The sequence below is a fragment of the Pygoscelis adeliae genome, unplaced genomic scaffold (assembly GCF_000699105.1).
Source record: "Pygoscelis adeliae isolate BGI_AS28 unplaced genomic scaffold, ASM69910v1 Scaffold111, whole genome shotgun sequence".
In the NCBI taxonomy this organism is placed as follows: domain Eukaryota; kingdom Metazoa; phylum Chordata; class Aves; order Sphenisciformes; family Spheniscidae; genus Pygoscelis; species Pygoscelis adeliae.
The window spans coordinates 1,130,620-1,149,816 of record NW_008824542.1 but is presented as its reverse complement, the minus strand read 5'-3'; the positions used below and the strand labels follow the sequence as shown (position 1 = coordinate 1,149,816).

The window sequence follows — 19,197 nt, the reverse complement described above, 5'->3', positions numbered from 1 at the left end:
CATTAATAAAATAATAAGAAAACCAGACAACTGCAATCATGTCCTTGCAATCATAGAAAACAGCTAATACTACATTCCCAGTAGACTGAATTGCAATATTATTTATAGAAACACATAAAAATGCCAGCACATCATAATATTATACAGCTAAAATCTTGCCATAGAAGTTCATCAATACAAATTTCATAGCTGCATACATGTTTCCTTATTCATACTCCAAACTAATATGCTACGCATATTGAAGGACAATTCTGCGCTAAACCCATCCAGAATGCATTACAATGTATCGTCCAGTGTTTTGGAACTTACTTTACCTGTCAGCCGAATCACTCGGTTATTTGATATGAATATGTATTAGCGTCACAGCAATAGCTAAAAGGTAAGAACAGAAGCACAGTAATTCAATGGCCTACCAGGGACCACTGATTGCACTGCAAAGTATATTCTTCAGGTTAGAAACCAGCCACATGAAATTCAAATAACTGATGCCATAGATGGAATTTGATATTTATCGTCACTGATGCATGCATTTTAAACATTTTATCTGCACTCAGATACACACTCCACTTATGATATTCTGCTTCAGCTAAAACAAATGAAAACTATAGAGAACCCCTCAGTGCATACTTGTAACCTGAAAAAATTGATTTTCAGAAGTCTTAACAGTGCCTAAAGTCTGAAAAACCTCTCAGGAACAACTACGGCTTCTGACTCCAGAGCCTACATCCTCTGTAAGTGCTGCAAATGTCCTTGACTGGGAGTGGGAAAAATACAACAGACTGCTCTTTTGTACGCTAACGGATGGTAGCAAAGTCGTTTTATAGTCTTGGAAGAGCAGTGTTAAGTACAAGTGTTATGATTCCTACAGTGATAAAGGACATACAATGGAAAGGAGTAAAAGGAATCATAGAATAATTTGGGTTGGAAGAGACCTGTAAAGATCATCTAGTCCACCCCCCCTGCCATGGGCAGGGGCACCTTCCACTAGACCAGGTTGCTCAAAGCCCCGTCCAACCTGGCCTTGAACACTTCCAGGGATGGGGCACCCACAGCTTCTCTGGGCAACCTGTTCCAGTGCCTCACCACCCTCAGAGTGAAGAATTTCTTCCTTATATCTAATCTAAACCTACCCTCTTTCAATTTAAAGCCATTACCCCTTGTCCTATCGCTACATGCCCTTGTAAAAAGTCCCTCTCCAGCTTTCTTGTAGGCCCCCTTCAGGTACTAGAAGGCTGCTCTAAGGTCTTCCCGGAGCCTTCTCTTCTCCAGGCTGAACAACCCCAACTCTCTCAGCCTGTCTTCATAGGAGAGGTGCTCCAGCCCTCTGGTGATCTTTATGGCCCTCCTCTGGACCCGCTCCAGCAGGTCCATGTCCTTCTTATGTTGGGGGCCCCAGAGCTGGATGCAGTACTCCAGGTGGGGTCTCACCAGAGTGGAGTAGAGGGGCAGAATCACCTCCCTCAACCTGCTGGCCACGCTTCTTTTGATGTAGCCCAGGATACGCTTGGCCTTCTGGGCTGCGAGCGCACATTGCTGGCTCATGTCCAGCTTTTCATCCACCAATACCCCCAAGTCCTTCTCAGCAGGGCTGTTCTCAATCCCTTCACCCCCCAGCCTGTATTGATACTGGGGGTTGCCCTGACCCAGGTGCAGGACCTTGCACTTGGCCTTGTTGAACCTCATGAGGTTCACATGAGCCCACTTCTCAAGCTTTTCAAGGAATATGGACATATAGTGAAAATAAACCCATATCGAGAAGAACGTTAAGATTTCTTTACATATAATCAGGCAATTTAGCATGTTGAGTCCTGGAACACAGTTTTGATACTATGATAAGGGATAAACTACTACTTCTGGGTAATTTCTGACAGTGTTTCCATGCTATATGTTGTCTTCAACTCACAAGGTCTCTCAGAGATTTTGGAGCATAACAGGAGCATAGAGCAAAGGAAATCAGCTGGGAATTTGCTGGAGCTCTTCTGAAATATCAAGTGTTTTTTTCTGTGCCTTGGATAGAGGCCATGTATGCAACATATGCAAGAAACATTTGCATAGTAATTTGTGCTATTAGAAGAAAGGCCCTTCCTGACTAGCTGGAAGCTTCAGGGTTAGGGAAAAGAAAAAGGTGAGGTCAAGATAATGAGAACAAAAGAAACGGGTGCCTGGTAAGAGGACAGTCAACATTTCAAATACCGCACGCCTCTGAACACCACCACAGGGACATGAAACTGAGATTCCTCAAGTGTTACACACTTCCCCCACCAGCTGCCTGGGAAGGCGAACACACTGCCTACCTTGAGTGCTCACACAGGCAACATCTGCTGTTTTTTACAGAGAAGAAAAAGAGTATTTCTGGCGGAAGGAACTCATGATTCCTCGGGTGCCAAAACCTTGAGTCCAGAACATACCCAGGAAAGAAAATAGTACATACTGGAAGTGTAACAGGATGACCCTCTACCACAAACCTCAGTTGTTCTGACTTCTTTACAGTGATGACAAAGAAATGTGCTGATCTGAAGCAACACTTCTTCAAGGGACATGAAAGACAGTAGGCAACAGCATTTCAGATATTACTGTATCCATAAAGCCTACACAGCAGGGGGAGAGCAAACTGCATTAGTCTTCTCGTAACTCCAAATGACCTTCCAGTTCTGCGCTTGGCAAGGTCCCATGTTCTCAAATTTTCTGACCACTCATGTCCCTTTTTAGGCAGGTGTGTAATTCTCAATCATTCATGCTGTGTACTGGAGCCACCACTACAGGGAAGGTCTTCATATGCGGGAATTCAGAAGGTGGGAGTGAGTCTAGTATTTTGAGGCTTTTATTATGGAAAATGACAACAAACCTCCTCAGACGTGGTGATGCAAGCTGGAATGGCAGTGCTCAGGTTCCTCCCACCTTCAACATTCACAAGGAAGAAGCAGATAAGGTGAGCAGGAACTAGCATCATGTTTCTGACAGCCTGGGAGGGTTCAGTGCCAAACAGCTCAAATGTTGATCAAGCCTGCCTTTACTCTAGTATTAAGAGGCTGATAATGCTGTAAAAATCCTTATATAATACGTTTCAGCTGGGGGGGGTTTCATGGTCCTGGTTTACTCACCACATGGACCCTGAAGGCAATGTTTCTGTTATAAGGTTCCTCTAAAACCCAGTGAATGATCCATCTCTAGAATACATGGCTCTTACTTCATCTTTCCTCAGAAGATGAGATGCATCTTTGAAGGCTCTCTAGTTCCTTTCCTGGAAGAATACAGTGCTAGGGTACTATAACAGCTTTTGAATGGGACTGTTTTGGAAATTGAAGGAAGAAAAAAAATTGGTCTTACCGTGGTTATCATTGGTCACATATGTTTTTTAGTAGCTAAGCACCAGTGCAGGATGAGCAGAAAACTTACTGAAGAAATAATTTCAACAGGTATCAACAGCTGTGATGATTTTCAATGAAGCATAAAGCCTTATTCTAACACATTTTGCTAGCAGGAGAAATTTTTTTTTTTGAAGAAAATTTGGCACATTCAGTATATTGGCCCAGCAGTATATTCAAGTAGCACTTTGCCCTATATGAAACTCACAGAGAAGCTTAGGAGGGGGCCCAACATCATCTTAAATGTAGGTATCATTTAATCCAAATCCAAAAATGCTTCTTAAGCTCAGCCCTATTAGCGGGTTGCTGTCTATGGATACTTAGCTCAGAATCACACAGCACTGTTCTACCACTTTGAGGACAGTCTCTTCTATGCTAGCCAAAAGCTGGACTTGCATTGAAAAATCTCAAAATAACTTCTTCACTGTGTAGTTATGTAAGGCTTTTTTTTAAAAAAGATCTTGCAACTCAGGCTTACAGCGGTAACAGTACAATAATGGTGTTTCCAACAGTGTGCAGCTCTCCCCAAGAGACGTTGGAAGATATTTTGTCAAATTAGTTCCTCAACATCACTAAGTCTGGGAAAAAAGCACAGATCAGTAGTTGGGCCTGTGCCCTTCTATCCTAGTGGAGGTTGGAATAGCATTTCTGCTGATAATAGCTTCAATCAGGCAGTTCTTACTCCAAAGAAAAGTCTTCCTAAAACTCCGGACAAGCCTTCAATTACACAATCACATACTATTCTGGTTTTAAGATCCCCAGAACAGACTGGATGGTGTGTCCTGAATGAAGAAGAATGAAACAGTTTAAAGCCATTTTCTGAAACATAAGTAGAAAAGAATGCTAGTTCTCTACTGAGTTTTTAAAGTGATGTTAACTTTCTCTGTGGACAACAGAACACAAAAACATTTAAAATATCTGATAAGTATTACATAATGCTTTTTTAAAACTTTCTGCGTTTTCTCCAGCTTCAATTGGGGTATGAACTAAAGTCAGTGGAAGTCTTTTTGCTGACATCAATGGGCTCTGAATTAGGACCTCACTGCTTGCCACCCAGCTTGTGTGCTAAATTAATTCAGAAAGGGGGTTTAACGGCTTCTTTCACCTAACGATCTCCTGAGCTGTGCACTGAGAGACAGAGGGCTTTTTTCCCCTCTTTTTGGAGGACAGCAAAGGACAGTGTAGCAATAGCTACGCTGTGACCTGCGTTTTGCAAGTGGAATTTCCAAAAGAAAGAAACTGCTGGCATGCAAATGTGTTACTTTTCAGAGAAAAAATGTTCTCCAAATGTTCTTCAAAACAGAAGAGCACTTACAGAAAGCTATTCCAGTAACAACCTGGATTAGGAACGTATAAACCATAATAAGAACATGCGTGGACACAGTTTGAAGAAACTGGGCAAGGGGACAGAACCAGTTTCAGAGAACAACTGACATACACACAGCTTTACAGACTGCACTGTAGTGGAGAAATTATATCTTAACCGTAGTACTTGCAAACAAGCACTTTCAACAGACACACACTCCAACTTGGTGTAAATGAGGTGATAAGGGATAGGAATACTGCTGTCATCCTATCACTCAACCTCACTCAGTGTCTTTAAGGAAAGGTTAGCTACATTTATGGGAAAGGTATTTTGCAGAAGCCTTCCTGTTTCATAGAGGTCTTGGACAAAATGACCCAGGAGGCCCCTTCCAAGTCTATCAAATGCGGTTCCCTGACTGATGCTGTTGCCCCCCCCCCCCCCCCCCCCCCCAGCTCTGGGATCATACGATTAACACAGCTCTGCTGCACAGGGGAATATTTTATCGACTGCTGTGCTGCCCCATAACTTCAGCTCTATTTAAGAAGGCTGGAGTAGAGCTGAAGTGCAGCGCAATGGCCAGCGCCATTACGGGGGAAGACAGCAGGAGCTGCAGATCACCAGGTTTTTGTAAGCTTGCTTTCATAAAGCATATGATGGCATGCCTTTATATGATCAGACTAAGTAACCATGTTCTCTCTACATGGCAGAGAGAGGCTACATTAAACACACATCAGTACATCTACCACTAAACTGTCCTTCATAGTCCAGCATGTGTTTATTCATGCTCTTACCAAAGTCCAAAATTGTATCCTCAGCTGCATGGGCAAGGAATAAATCGCAAAGGATGCTGCCCTGAATTCCTTGAAATGGCAGTTGCCACTGTCTGACTGATCATGACTCATACACCAGTTGATGTGTCCAGAGGGGAACCAGAGAGAAACAATAAAGAAGAAGCCTGGAAGCACAGTCCTCAATGCCAAATACAGGTTTATGGAGAAATCTATCTGGACTGTGGTGATCAGCTGACCCAAATTTATAGCTACTGGGTCTTCACTGTCCCGTATCAATAAAATCCCAACTCCCATAAGCAGACCTAAAACAGTGATGGTTGGTGACCAGAACTTCACAGTCTGGCAAACTCCCAAGTAACAATCCATCTGTAGGGGAAGAGAGAACCCGGCCAACAGTAGAGAAAAGGATGCAGGAATAATGGATGAAAGGATGAATGGATGAAGGGAAAAGGAAGAGCTCTAAACACCTGGGGAAGGCACTGATGCTTCAGCATGAGCACTGCTTTTGACATGACACAAGATGAGGTGAGGTCGTATTCACGGGTCATGGTGAAATGAAGGAGCCCTAATACTCCTCATCACAATCCACACGACACCAAGCCTGAAGGAACAATTCAGTTGAGACATCAGCTCTTTCAGATAAAATGCAGCTTACTCAACTAATCAGACTTTTTCCCCAAACACAGTGAGCAACGCTTAATCAGGAACATAATGTCGTGTGTGAAGGACATTTTGTTAAAAATACACTGCATGTACTGAAGAACTCTATTTTTTTCATATGATGTGACATATAACGGGCACTGAACCAAAACACCACAGAAGTATGCAGTTTATGCTATCTCACTGGACTACCAAACAACATTTAACATTGAGAAAGTATTGCAGATATATAGAGAGGCTGTCTAAATGTTCCTTTACACTGTTACCACAACGATTGCTTTTCTTCCGTGTTACCACAGCTGTTAAAAAGCCTTAATAGAGAGCTAATAACACAAGTAATTATAAAACATCTTAACCTCATTTGGAAAATATGTATGAGCTTTTTTGTTACTCCTTCTTCCCTGTCTTCTAATCAAGATCTCCACATCGAGCCCAGTTTTGCGTTTTCTTAGCAGCATAAATTAGAAGCAACTCTATTCAAGTCAATAAAATTACTCCAACATGAAAAACAAATCAGCCATCTGCAAAAAACAGAGTCTAACAGGTAATTTTCCACTGACAGCTCTTACCATAAAACAGGTTACAGAGATTACTCTTTTATCTAACACTGAAAGTAAACAATTAATGCAAAATGTACATCTGTAAAGACAGCATGTTCACTACTTGTGCCCTTTATATTTAATTATTTTCATCTTAGTAAGCAGACAGTTAAGTAAGACTACCATCAAGCTGTAGATGGAGCTTATTCATCATGCAAAACAGGCAGCTGAACATCTCTATTTATTTATGCATTATTTTACCTTTTGTTCCCAACTTGGAAAGCATGTGGAATCTATGAGACATTTTCACGCATCATTTCTTGCGGGAGAACATCAAGTCACCTTTTATGTCCTCAGGCAAACTTCTCCTACCTGATCTCAATAACTGTCCATATCAAAATTATTTTTCATACCTTGTGTAAGTAGCTGGAGGTTTCGGACTTCTTCTCTCACCTTCAGCTGAAGGACTTGCTGCAGAATGTGCTGTCGCAGGCTTTCCTGGGCAATGCCCATTCGTTCAAGCTTTTTGTCAGTAAGTCTCAGCAAAGCACGGCCTGGATGCAAAAGGCAAAAAGAAGAATCACCCAAGGATTTCCATTAATGCAGTATTCTCACTCTGACAGGATAATTTGCTGCAGAAAAAATTCTCAGCCCTGAAATACCTCAGTCTGAGAGGTTATTGTTTCATCAGTTAGGTACTTCCTTACTGTCAGAGATCTATGTTCCACTCCTCCCTTTTCTTTTGATTTTCTGTATTGTTTTGGTGCTTTGTGAGACATTTAGGCATGTAAAATAGGTATCTTATGCCATTTTAGGCAACCAATTGCCATTCTTAAGTGCCAGCTGGTCTCCCACAGGTAGGATATCCCCTGTAAGTCTACAATTGGTCCAGGTGCCTAAATACACACTCACTTATTTTCAAGCATCTACATTGCTGTCAAGAAACCACCAGTGAGTTTTACCAATTTAATAAATTTAAGATATACTGAGGATGAATATTGTTGCAATTCAGATATGCCTATAGTGTAATAGCACCATTTCTCAGGAGGGCCCTGTACTTTGTGGTCCAGCCTTCAAAATCACTCTCAACAGTAACCTATCACAGCAAAACAGAAAAAAGAGCCAGAGATTTCCCTTCAGACTATCAGTTGTATCTAAATCATTCCTGAAAAAGATGTTTGCCCAACTATAAGGAGCCTGGTCTTTGCAGGCAATCACTCCCAGTTTGTGACTTATCTTTACCATTAGGGTAATGTTGAACCACAGTCCCATGCAGATTGTAGATGTTAAGAAAATCAAACAATCCACATGCCCCAGATTCTGCTAGTGGAACTCTGACTCCATCTTTCGGGCATCGTTATGCTGTATGTAAACAGGAGGAAGGCAGCACACTGGCTGAGCCAACACTAAGGAAGTATTTAGACCAAGCAGAGAACCAAAGCATCAAGCAAAGTTTTACCTTAGGAAGAAAACCAAAACTTACTTTCTTTGGTCTTCATCACTGCCGTAAGCTAGTACAGGGAGGAGTGCCCTGCAGCCCTCTACTGACCCTTGATTCCCAGTATATACATTTGCTATCCAAAGGTGCCGTGGCCAATACCGGCAAATCACACTGGAGCTACGTTGACACTACCTTGGAAAACGGCATGCTGTTTGGTTCACTTTTTAAAACAAACTCAACTTTTTACTTCCTCTAGTTCTGACTGTAAGCATTTTTTAACTATTAAAAATCCCTTCTTCGATTTCTCAGGCTTTATTCTGAAACCAGAAGAAGATAGCAAAGAGCAAGTTACTCCCTCTGCAATACAGCAGCCTCTGTGCTACCATTACTGTGGCTTTTGGATGAATGGTACAATTTAGCTCATCATAAAGTGTTACTCAACACAGCAAGATAAGGCCCTTATTCAATCTCTTTGCTTACAAAACAGCAACGACTACAGAATTTTTATGATTATTTTAATTAAAAAATTAAAGATAAATGCCAAGAATTTAAAGGGGCACATAATATTTGCCCCAAACCAAGCAGTTAGCGGTATACCCTTCACTAACGTCGCGGTTTAACCTCAGTCAGCAACTGAGTACCACACAGCCGCTCGCTCACTCCTCCCCCCTGGCAGGGTGGGGGAGAGAATTGGAAGAGCACAAGTGAGAAAGACTCATGGGTTGAGACAAAAACAGTTTAATAATTGAAATAAAATAACAACAACAACAACAATAATAATAATAATATTATACAAAGCAAGTGATGCACAGTACAATTGTTCACCACCCGCCGACCGATGCCCAGCCAGTCCCCGAGCAGCGGCCCCCCCGGGCCAGCTTTCCCCAGTTTATGTACTGAGCATGACGTCACATGGTATGGAATGTCCCTTTGGCCAGTTTGGCTGTGCCCCCTCCCAGCTTCCTGTGCCCCTCCAGCCTTCTCAGTCGGTAGAGCATGGGAAGCTGAAAAGTCCTTGACTAGTGTAAGCACTACCTAGCAACAACTAAAACATCGGTGTGTTTCAACATTATTCTCATACTAAATCCAAACCACAGCACTGTACCAGCTACTGAGAAGGAAATTAAGTCTATCCCTGCAGAAACCAGGACAACTAGATTTCACCCAGGGTGCTAGATTTCACCCAGAAATGGTTCTGTGAAGCAGTTAGTGGGATCTTGATATGATGCAATGTAAAATACCAGGATATTACTATTAACAAAGCAAGATGTTATTGATCATATAAAAAATGACAGGGTTCATATATTTTCTGCCCTTCCATACCTCGCAAGCACTACACGCTATGGAGGATGACCTTCTGATTAGGAAAACTTTCTTTGAAATCACAAACAAGAAGAATTCTATGGGTTAATGTAATAACAAAATATGGAAATTAGTCTCTTACAGATCAATGCCAGCTGTCCAACTCCCCTGGTGATACAGACAGTAATAATGACTTCAATTTTTATATCATCTTATCACACTAAAGCATCTTAAAGCAATTTATAAAAGATGTACAGCAGTCCAAGAGTATGGTCTGTAATGTCAATCTAGCAACTGAAAGCAAACAAAATATAAACAAGTCATCAGTTTAAAGAGTGCCAACACGCATGTCATCTTAGGGCAGGGAGTCAGCAACAGTAATGTGAAAGGACAGACAGAGGCCATGCATCTCATCCAGTGCCCTCCACCTCTTTTTGGCCATGGATATAGTCATTACTCTTTACTTCCTCTGGGCAACTCTTTGTTTCATATTCAGATAGGTTTTCTACCCCAGTCACTGCCTTTGGAAGTTGAGTGTGTACAAAACAGAGACTTCTCTTTGCAACTTCTGGCATGCCAGTTCCTCTGCGGCTTAGGCTCAAAGCACAATACCATTGGAAAAAATTGTCTTTGACTCATACTATCTGCAGCAGCTTGCACAAGTTGCCTTAAATTAACTCCTTCTTGCACCAAATCCAATGTGACATGTTGAGGCAGTGATGAGGTGAGAAGGCAAACATCCCAATGTGGCTTTTCAAGAATGCAGTATGTGAACTGAACAAAGAAAATTCAATCCTCCTCATACTTTCTTCCCCCTCAACACTCAGAACAACAACATCCAAGTCAGAAATGGAATAATTTTTTATTCCAGTACTAAGTCATGCCTTTGAAAAGATATTGCTAATGCCTGGATCAGTCACCAAAGCCAATTAGTTACTAAGGCCAAGGTCCTGACAATCAGTTTATGATTTCGGATGCTTCAGTGTCTTGCTTCCTGTACTGTACATATCTGAAAGAGTTATCATTTGGCGCTAAGAATTCTGTAAGGGTTATTGAACATTGAAACCAGTTGTCCAGAGAGGTTGTGGAGTCTCCCTCTTTGGAAACATTCAAAACCTGACTAACAAGGTCCTGAGCAACCTGCTGTAGTTGCCCCTGCTTTGAGCAGGGGATTGGACTAGATGATCACCAGAGGTGCCTTCCAACATCACCTGTTCTGTGATTCTGTGAAACAACCTGCATGAAGGATCTCAAGATAAAGATCTATTTTCTTTGAAAAAGAGACGATTAATGAAGGAAATCAGTAAGCATACACAAAAGATGGTCATTTTGGCAAGCATCACAGTTTAAAACAGAGAGACAGCTATACAGTAAAAATTGGGGATAGACTTTTAGTTTTCAGAGTGCTGGATAGAATATATTGTCAAGAGCAGAACATGCAACAAACGTAACATTTTCTAAAAGTGTACACCGATCTTTGCTAGGACACAAGTAAAGGAACTTTACCTGCATCTCAGGAAAATTTCCCAACGCTACAGAACTGGCGCTACCTCTTAGATGTAGCAGCTACACGCACACAAGAGATCAGGAGGTTTTTTTCAAAAGCACCTTGACCAACAGAACCATAAAGATCGCAGTCACAAATACCTAGGCCTTGGCTCTAGCTAACTGCAAGGCTGGAAACCAAATGCCTTAAAAAAACCCACAACTCCCTCAGTACCTGTACGCATCTTTTAGCACCTAAATGCCATCCCTCTTATACTCAGGACAGATCAGCCGTGGAATGTTCTGAGACACCCCGAGGGCAGACACAGAATATAAAATACTTTCCAGCTTAATAACGGATTGATGGCCTAATTTTTTCTAATATGACTTAGCTGCTGCAGATCTCATTTGATCAAGCTGGGATTAGATGAAAATTTGAACGGAGGGAGAAACATTGCATGCCACAGAACATTAATATGAGTATAAGCATTGGTCTAATGAGGTTGGCATTGGCCCTAGAGCAAGAAATGTGGCACAGTCTGATGTACCTAATCAGAAATGCTCGTACCTCCCTGTACTGGTATAGCCTACTGCTCTTCTCCCCGAGCCTGTGAAGCTGCACCAACTGCCAGTTCACAGACATCTAGCGGGGCACCACGTGAGAAGCCTTGAAAGTACACCTGCCATGAAGGTGAATGAATAGGTAAGAAAGGACTTATTAAATGTGTAGAAAGAACTGAAGAAATACCGGGAAATGAGAGCACATAGTTAGTAAGAGGCTGGTCTCATGCAAAACCCATGAAGAAAACTATGACTAATTTAAAGTTGATGAAAATGATAAACCACTAGTGGGAACAAATGATGTGTGCGAAATACGGCCAAGAAAGGTGATCTTGTCTCCCGAGTACAATATGATAGGTATACCTGAATGTCAAGACAAGATATTCAGTTTACTTACTATGGGGCACAGAATCTAGGAAACAAAGAACAGGGCGGAGAACACAAGGACATTAAAAAATGCCCTAATGCCAGACCAACAGCTCACCCAGCCCTGTATTCAGAGTGGCAATAGGAGATATATTTCAGGAGAGCTATTGGGAGGGCTGCTTTCTGAAGTCATTCCCTTTGTACCGTGCTATCATCCAGAACTGTTATACTAGGGTTATTAGAGAGTATGGCATTTTTAGCACCTACTTATTGTCCTGATGTCCATAAATTTGTCTTTTTGATCTTCCTGATACTGTCTGCCTCTGCGGCCTCCTAGGGTAGCAAATTCCAGAAGCTCACTGCCCATTTTTGTCTGTTTTATATTGAATTCTTACTAATTGCTTCAAGTGTTCTCTAGTTTTTGCATTGCAGTATTTGGTTAACAGTTCAACATTCAGCTTATCTGTTGCTTCCATGATTTGTAGACTTCAGTCATATGCCTTTTGATCATATTTCTGGGTGGACCCAGCTGACAAACCTAGAAAAACAGGAACATGGGATTCACTAAGCCCCTAAATTATGCAAGATGAAAACTTTTCAAGCTCATACTTAAATGCTGCAAACACCATTTTAAATTGTTGTTGACACAACAGGATATTCTTACTTAATTGATAATAATGTGCTTCTCTAGTTTTGAAGTAGAACAATTTCAAACATATTGCTTTTGTATGTACCTCTTTAGTTCCACAAACATATTTATAATTCTAGTTCACTGGGTGAACTATTTCACTACTTGAAATAGTCTGATCACAGCTTTCCTCTTGCTTATACAGGCTGATTGTTTGCTTCTATTCAGTTCAGTGCTTAAAAACAAGCCTCCTAGGACTTATCAAGTAAGACATTTCCATGACAGAGACACAGACATTAACATCATTGTTCAGGTGCTGGTGAGACACAAGTATAAAATTCTCATTATATACTCAGGAAAGAAGAATTCAAACAAGAATAGGCAGAGAGAGAGGCTATGACTTCATAGTGAGGAATTGTGAAATTATGAGAGGAGGCAAGAAAAAGAATAGTCACCTACAGAACGAAAACGGCCTCACAATGGCAGTGGAGGGAGATGAACATTGGGCAAAGAGAATAACTATTAAACTAAGGAACTAAGTTGAAAAGAGAACAAATGGATAAGAATACAATTGACGACGCTGGGTTCAGAAACATCTTGTAAAAGAAGCAGCACAATCCAGAAATCAATCAAATTTTCAGAGCAAACTTGATATGACTTCATGACACTGTTCTTGATAACCCATCAGATCTTCTACAGTCCTAGATTTTCTGCTTTCCACATGAGAATTTAAGAGCATGTCTCTCCTTCTCATGCCAGTCTCATCACTAGTCAACCAGACACATCAGCCCCTTTGTCATCAATGCCTTGTGGCAAATCTATAGCTTTTCTTGCAAAAGCAGTTAGATCTGGCTTGTCTTACTCATCATTTTAGCCCTAAGACTGGTGCAGACTCTTGGTAAACTGCAGCTGGCATTACCACCCTCTTTGCCCCACTTCAGCTATCTAATATCTCACTAATCAGGGAAGACTCATGCTTCAAAAGTAAAAATGGATTCATTTTTCATCAGACTCACCATAGCAGCAAATACTTTATTGGTCTACCTACTAGCATAATGGCAGCTGCCAGCCTAGGCAAAGGAGAATTAGCTCCCAGAATTGCTATTGGTAGCTGCCTGGTACTTCTGACACGATGAATGACACTCAACTGGGGACCAGCTTAGACAGATAGGAGACATAAGGGATACTGGTACAGAAATAAAGCAGACGGAACAATAGTTTCTAACGATAGGGACCAGAAGGAGCAAAGAAGACTGCTTAACCTTGATGAATATCAGAGATCTCCAACTGAGGAAGTTCTCCAACATCAGAGCCAGCATTCTTGTGCTTTCTCATCCTGTTAACAAATGCAGCAAAACTCCATGGAGCTGTAGGAATTACTTTCTGGTAAGTCACAGGAATGGGAGAGGCCCATGACTACAGTATAGCTCCAGTGGAAGCACAGGAAAGCACAGGAAGGCATTTGCTCATGTATCAAACTAGCTTTGGACATGCCTTTATTTGTTAATATGATGATTTTCTGGCTCTTTCTCATTCATTATTTGCTGGATCTGGATGAGGCCAGCTCTACGGTAAAGTTTCTCAAAGAAAACACTGTCATACTGGTCAATTAATGTCTGATCAAACTCAGAAAAACAGCTATGTAAACAAAGGCACTTTCCAAATATTATCTGCATCCTTTGTCTTCACATCATGTCTGTTTATAGTTCTGACAAGAGGAAGTGATGACTATTGTTACTGCTGCCAATAAATCTACAATAACTTATAAAACCCCTCTCAGGTCGCAGTTCTCTTGCACCTTTCTGCCCTTTCTCCACACTTCTGAACTGCAAGCACAAACAGGATATGAAAGAAAACTAACTCAACACAATCTTTAACTTAGCTGCATTTTCAAATACAAAATTAGCAACAGTCAAGACATGACTTTGTTTCTAAATTTGTCTGTTTCTGACAAACTTATTAAGTGGTCAGTAATATATCTGGGAAGCTATTTAACTCAGATTACTTAGTTTGGCATAGCTTCCTCTCACCTTAGCACTGCCTTTCCCAATTCCCTCCATATTCCATTAAATAATGCTGTCATTTTCTATTCTCTTAATTCTGACACAGTCCTTTGAGCTATATATCTCCAGCTCGACAATGGTCTCCGAAAATGCACCAAGTTAGGAGATGTCTTTCTGGCACTCAGTTTTGCCCTGGCTCTTCCCAAGGACCTCTCCCAGCTAGCTACTGCCAGCTGCTCCTCCCCAGCCACCACTAACCTGGGGGCTCCTATGCCCTGCTACACAGGCTCAAGCATGTCCATCTCTTCAGTCACAACAATGTTGGATTTATACCTGTCGTGGTTTAACCCCAGTTGGCAACTGAGCACCACGCAGCCGCTCGCTCACCCCCCCACCAGTGGGATGGGGGAGAGAATCGGAAGGGTAAAAGTGAGAAAACTCGTGGGTTGAGATAAAAACAGTTTAATAGGTAGAGCAACAGTCACGCACGCAAGAAAAGCAAAACAAAGGAATTAATTCACTACTTCCCATCGGCAGGCAGATGTTCAGCCATCTCCAGGAAAGCAGGGCTCCCTCACGCGTAACAGTGACTTGGGAAGACAAACAGCACCACTCCAAACATTCCCCCCTTCCTTCTTCTTCCCCCAGCTTTTATATACTGAGCATGATGTCACATGGTATGGAATGTCACATGGTATGGGATATCCCATTGGCCAGTTTGGGTCAGCTGTCCTGGCTGTGCCCCCTCCCAGCTTCTTGTGTTCCTCCAGCCTTCTCAGTTGGTAGAGCATGGGAAGTTGGAAAGTCCTTGACTAGTATAAACACTACCTAGCAACAACTGAAAACATCAATGTGTTATCCACATTGTTCTCACCCTAAATCCAAAGCACAGCACTGTACCAGCTACTAGGAAGGAAATTAACTCTATCCCTGCTGAAACCAGGACAATACCATTGAAAGAAAACAACAAACCTGCAGTAATGGTGAAGTCATGTAAAAGTGCTAAAAGACAGTGAGTTAACAGAGCATGGATCTTGATTACTCATTTTAGGGACTGCATTTTAAAAGTACCCTTACTCTCTCCCTCGTAGATACTTTCTTCTACCCAAGCAGCTCAAAACAGTCCAGGTATCTTGAAAAGTCATGCTAAAGGCAAAAATCCCTCTCCGGAAGTAAGAGTCTCCCGACTCCAAACTCCTCCCATAAATAAAGGAAGGAATTCCTGCTCCTTGACTCATCCACACATTTTCAAGAAAGTATTTAACTGTATACTTTAATTGAGTGGGAGCACCACATATCCTTATATCACAGAATCATAGAATCGTTTAGGTTGGAAAAGACCTTTAAGACTACCAAGTCCAAGCATTAACCTAGCACTGCCAAGTCCACCACTAAACCATGTCCCTAAGCACCACATCTACACGTCTTTTAAATACCTCCAGGGATGGTGACTCAACCACTTCCCTGGGCAGCCTGTTCCAATGTTTAACTACTCTTTCAGTAAAGAAATTTTTCCTTACATCCAATCTAAACCTCCCCTGGTGCAACTTGAGGCCATTTCCTCTCGTCCTTTCGCCAGTTACTTGGGAGAAGAGACCGACACCCACCTCGCTACAACCTCCTTTCAGGTAGTTGTAGAGAGCAATGAGGTCTCCCCTCAGCCTCCTTTTCTCCAGGCTAAACAACCCCAGCTCCCTCAGCCGCTCCTCATAAGGCTTGTTCTCCAGACCCCTCACCAGCCTCGTTGCCCTTCTCTGGACACGCTCCAGCACCTTGACGTCCTTCTTGTAGTGAGGGGCCCAAAACTGAACACAGTATTCGAGGTGCGGCCGCACCAGTGCCGAGTACAGGGGCACGATCACTTCCCTACTCCTGCTGGCCACACTAGTTCTGATACAGGCCAGGATGCCGTTGGCCTTCTTGGCCGCCTGGGCACACTGCCGGCTCATGTTCAGCCGGCTGTCGACCAACACCCCCAGGTCCTTTTCCGCCAGGCAGCTTTCCAGCCACTCTTCCCCAAGCCTGTAGCGCTGCATGGGATTGTTGTGGCCAAAGTGCAGGACCCAGCACTTGGCCTTGTTGAATCTCATAGTTGGCCTCGGCCCATCGATCCAGGTCTCTCTGCAGAGCCTTCCTAACCTCAAGCAGATCAACACTCCTGCCCAACTTGGTGTTGGCTGCAAACTTACTGAGGGTGCACTCGATCCCCTCATCCAGGTAATTGATAAAGATATGAAACAGAACTGTTACAGATATGTAAGAGGCTTAGTAACCAAATTTTGAATTAATTACTCTAGTGTCTAATGATTTACAGATATATTCTAAAATAACTTTATTCTAAGACAATATTGGCTCTATACAAAGAATGGAAGGAGTTAATGAGAAATTGTGCATCGTGATTACTGGAAGTGGTTCAGTAAGTAATTTACTGTACTGATGGGAACTATATTGATTCCTTACAAGTCTTGAGTAAAAGACTATTAGACAGTCCTGTTTTTCAGCTGAACATATTCAGGACCTGATGATTTTAATAGGAGGAAATATTCCCCTCTGAAATATAAATTCAGGCACAAATCATATTACACCACTTTTCAAATGTACTGCAAAATGTGAGACAAACATTTTTAGTGCTCTCAGGAAGGACCTGATAGGACCCACAAAGTAAATTAAGGATAAATGTAAACCTTTAGCAGGCAGCCTATAAATCCACATTGCTTGTTGTATATACATTTGCCAACCTACTTCCTGGCCATACAAAATTATATATTATCTACAGCTATATATAAAGATATAAAGACATATAATAATGGCCTTCTGTTATATTGCACATCGTATTTTTTAAGAAACAAAATCCAGGACTATTGTTTGCTGGTATCTGTGTGCTAGATTTATGGTCCCCCTATCCAAATAAACAACCTCAAGGTCTTTTTTGTTTGTGATGGAGTGAGTGAATCTGTCAACACCTTTGATTTTGTCCACCATCAGCAGGACACACAGTTCTTCAATTCCTCGTTAATCTAATGTCGCTCAGTGTGCAACCCATTATGCATTACATATCCCATTTCTTTATTAATAAAAAAAAAAAAATCACATTAGATCATGCCTGCTGGCAAAACTCCTGTTAATTTATTCAGGAGTAAACACACATTCATATATTATAATGCACAGCTTCTACACAGAACAGATTAGGAAAGGGAAAGCCAATTTAGAAAGCATTACAATCGACTGAACTCTTTACAGCAAAGTCAAACAAGAGCCTTTCCTGTAACTCCTAATGGTGGACCTTACAAAAATCAGAAAAAAGGGATCATTTATTACCACAAGAAAAATAACCACACACACATGCACACAAAAATCGAACACTCATTCTTGAAGTGCCCAACCCAACTGGAACTGGGAAATCCTTGAAATCCCACAGAAGACTGTTTTACCTTCTGACACTTCTAAAGCAAAAGGGGTTCTGCAGTTCTGCCTAGAAATAGAACTGGTGTGTGCATCCAGCAAAGGGGGCAAGCCCCGTGAAGTACACATGTGAATTAAAAAAAAAGCTGCCATTTAATTAAGTCAGGAAGAACACCTGCTCCTATTACAGACAAACGTACCCACTGAGCTCTCTGAACTGCGCTGGTATGAAACACTCAGGTGGCTGAATACCAGGCTCTGGGAGCCTGCCTCCCCCATTCAAGGGACAGAAATTATCAGTAAATATTGCTGCTTGCTCTAAGTTGCTACTTATCAATCCAATCAATAACCCCAAGGTGCTATGCCACAAAATACACACCAAGGACACAATTCTTCAGTATGCCATATATGGAATGATGAGGAAAGACAATCCATTTATATGCAATATCTTTCATGTTTTTGTAATGCCTCGGAAGGCGACCTTGGGGGCCATCTCACTCATTCTGCGATGCTGGGGAAAGCCGTCCCTTCTTCCTCATGATTACTCTAACTGCCATATAGCATTCAGGCAAAAACCTACACAAAGTAGTATTTGGAACATGTTTAATTCATTTTCTGAATTTCTTTTCATGCCAAACTTGTGGGAAGCAAGGAGGACCTACATAATGTGACCAGACAGCTTACTGTACTGCATTACGAAAGCTCTGTGGGCCATCATAGGTTCCAGCAGACCAGAATTTGAGAACTTACATTTTCTAGTAAGATTTTCCAAACCCTGCTTTGTTTAAAAAAAAAAGAGCAAAATTAAAATTTTATTAAATATTAAAAATAGCTTTCATATCCCAGTGCTGAGGTACATACAGTATCACATTTCCCAATCTGTACCCCAGCTCCCTCCTGCTCCACATTGTTATCTCCAAGCAGCTTTCAGTGGTGCTTTCTTCCATGCCTGTACCAGCTTTACCCTTCATTTTTTAATAAAAAATGAAATTGAGAAAGGTTTTGTGTTAATATTAATGATGTTAATAATTAATGTTAATAAAAATGGAAAATTAAAAGCAGCATGCTCATAGGTTAAGCACCGCAAACTGCTTCAACTCTCCTAACCTGAAGGAAGAATCAGCCACATCTCTCTTGATGCACTTTTTGCTCTACCATTTCTCTTTGGGGGCTTTAACTAGAAGCCTGGCACCTGTCAAGCTGCCCACACCACCTCTGATGGGCCCTTAACTTACAGTTTATGCTGCCCATTTTATAACCTAGGGGAAGATAATTTTCCTATTGTAAGAGTCACCTCTACTCAACTATATGCACAGTCTTACAGATACAGACACTAATTGTTGCTACA

At 41.7% G+C, this 19,197-nt stretch overlaps 1 protein-coding gene across 1 annotated transcript in view; it reads right to left on the bottom strand.

The window, feature by feature from the left end:
* SAMD12 (sterile alpha motif domain containing 12) overlaps window positions 1-19,197 on the bottom strand; it is a 183,896-nt gene that overhangs the window by 88,808 nt on the left and 75,891 nt on the right. The window contains exon 4 of the mRNA XM_009321690.1: window positions 7,075-7,215. Within this exon, the coding sequence (XP_009319965.1) occupies window positions 7,075-7,215 (141 nt within the window). The remainder of the gene's footprint in view (window positions 1-7,074; window positions 7,216-19,197) is intronic.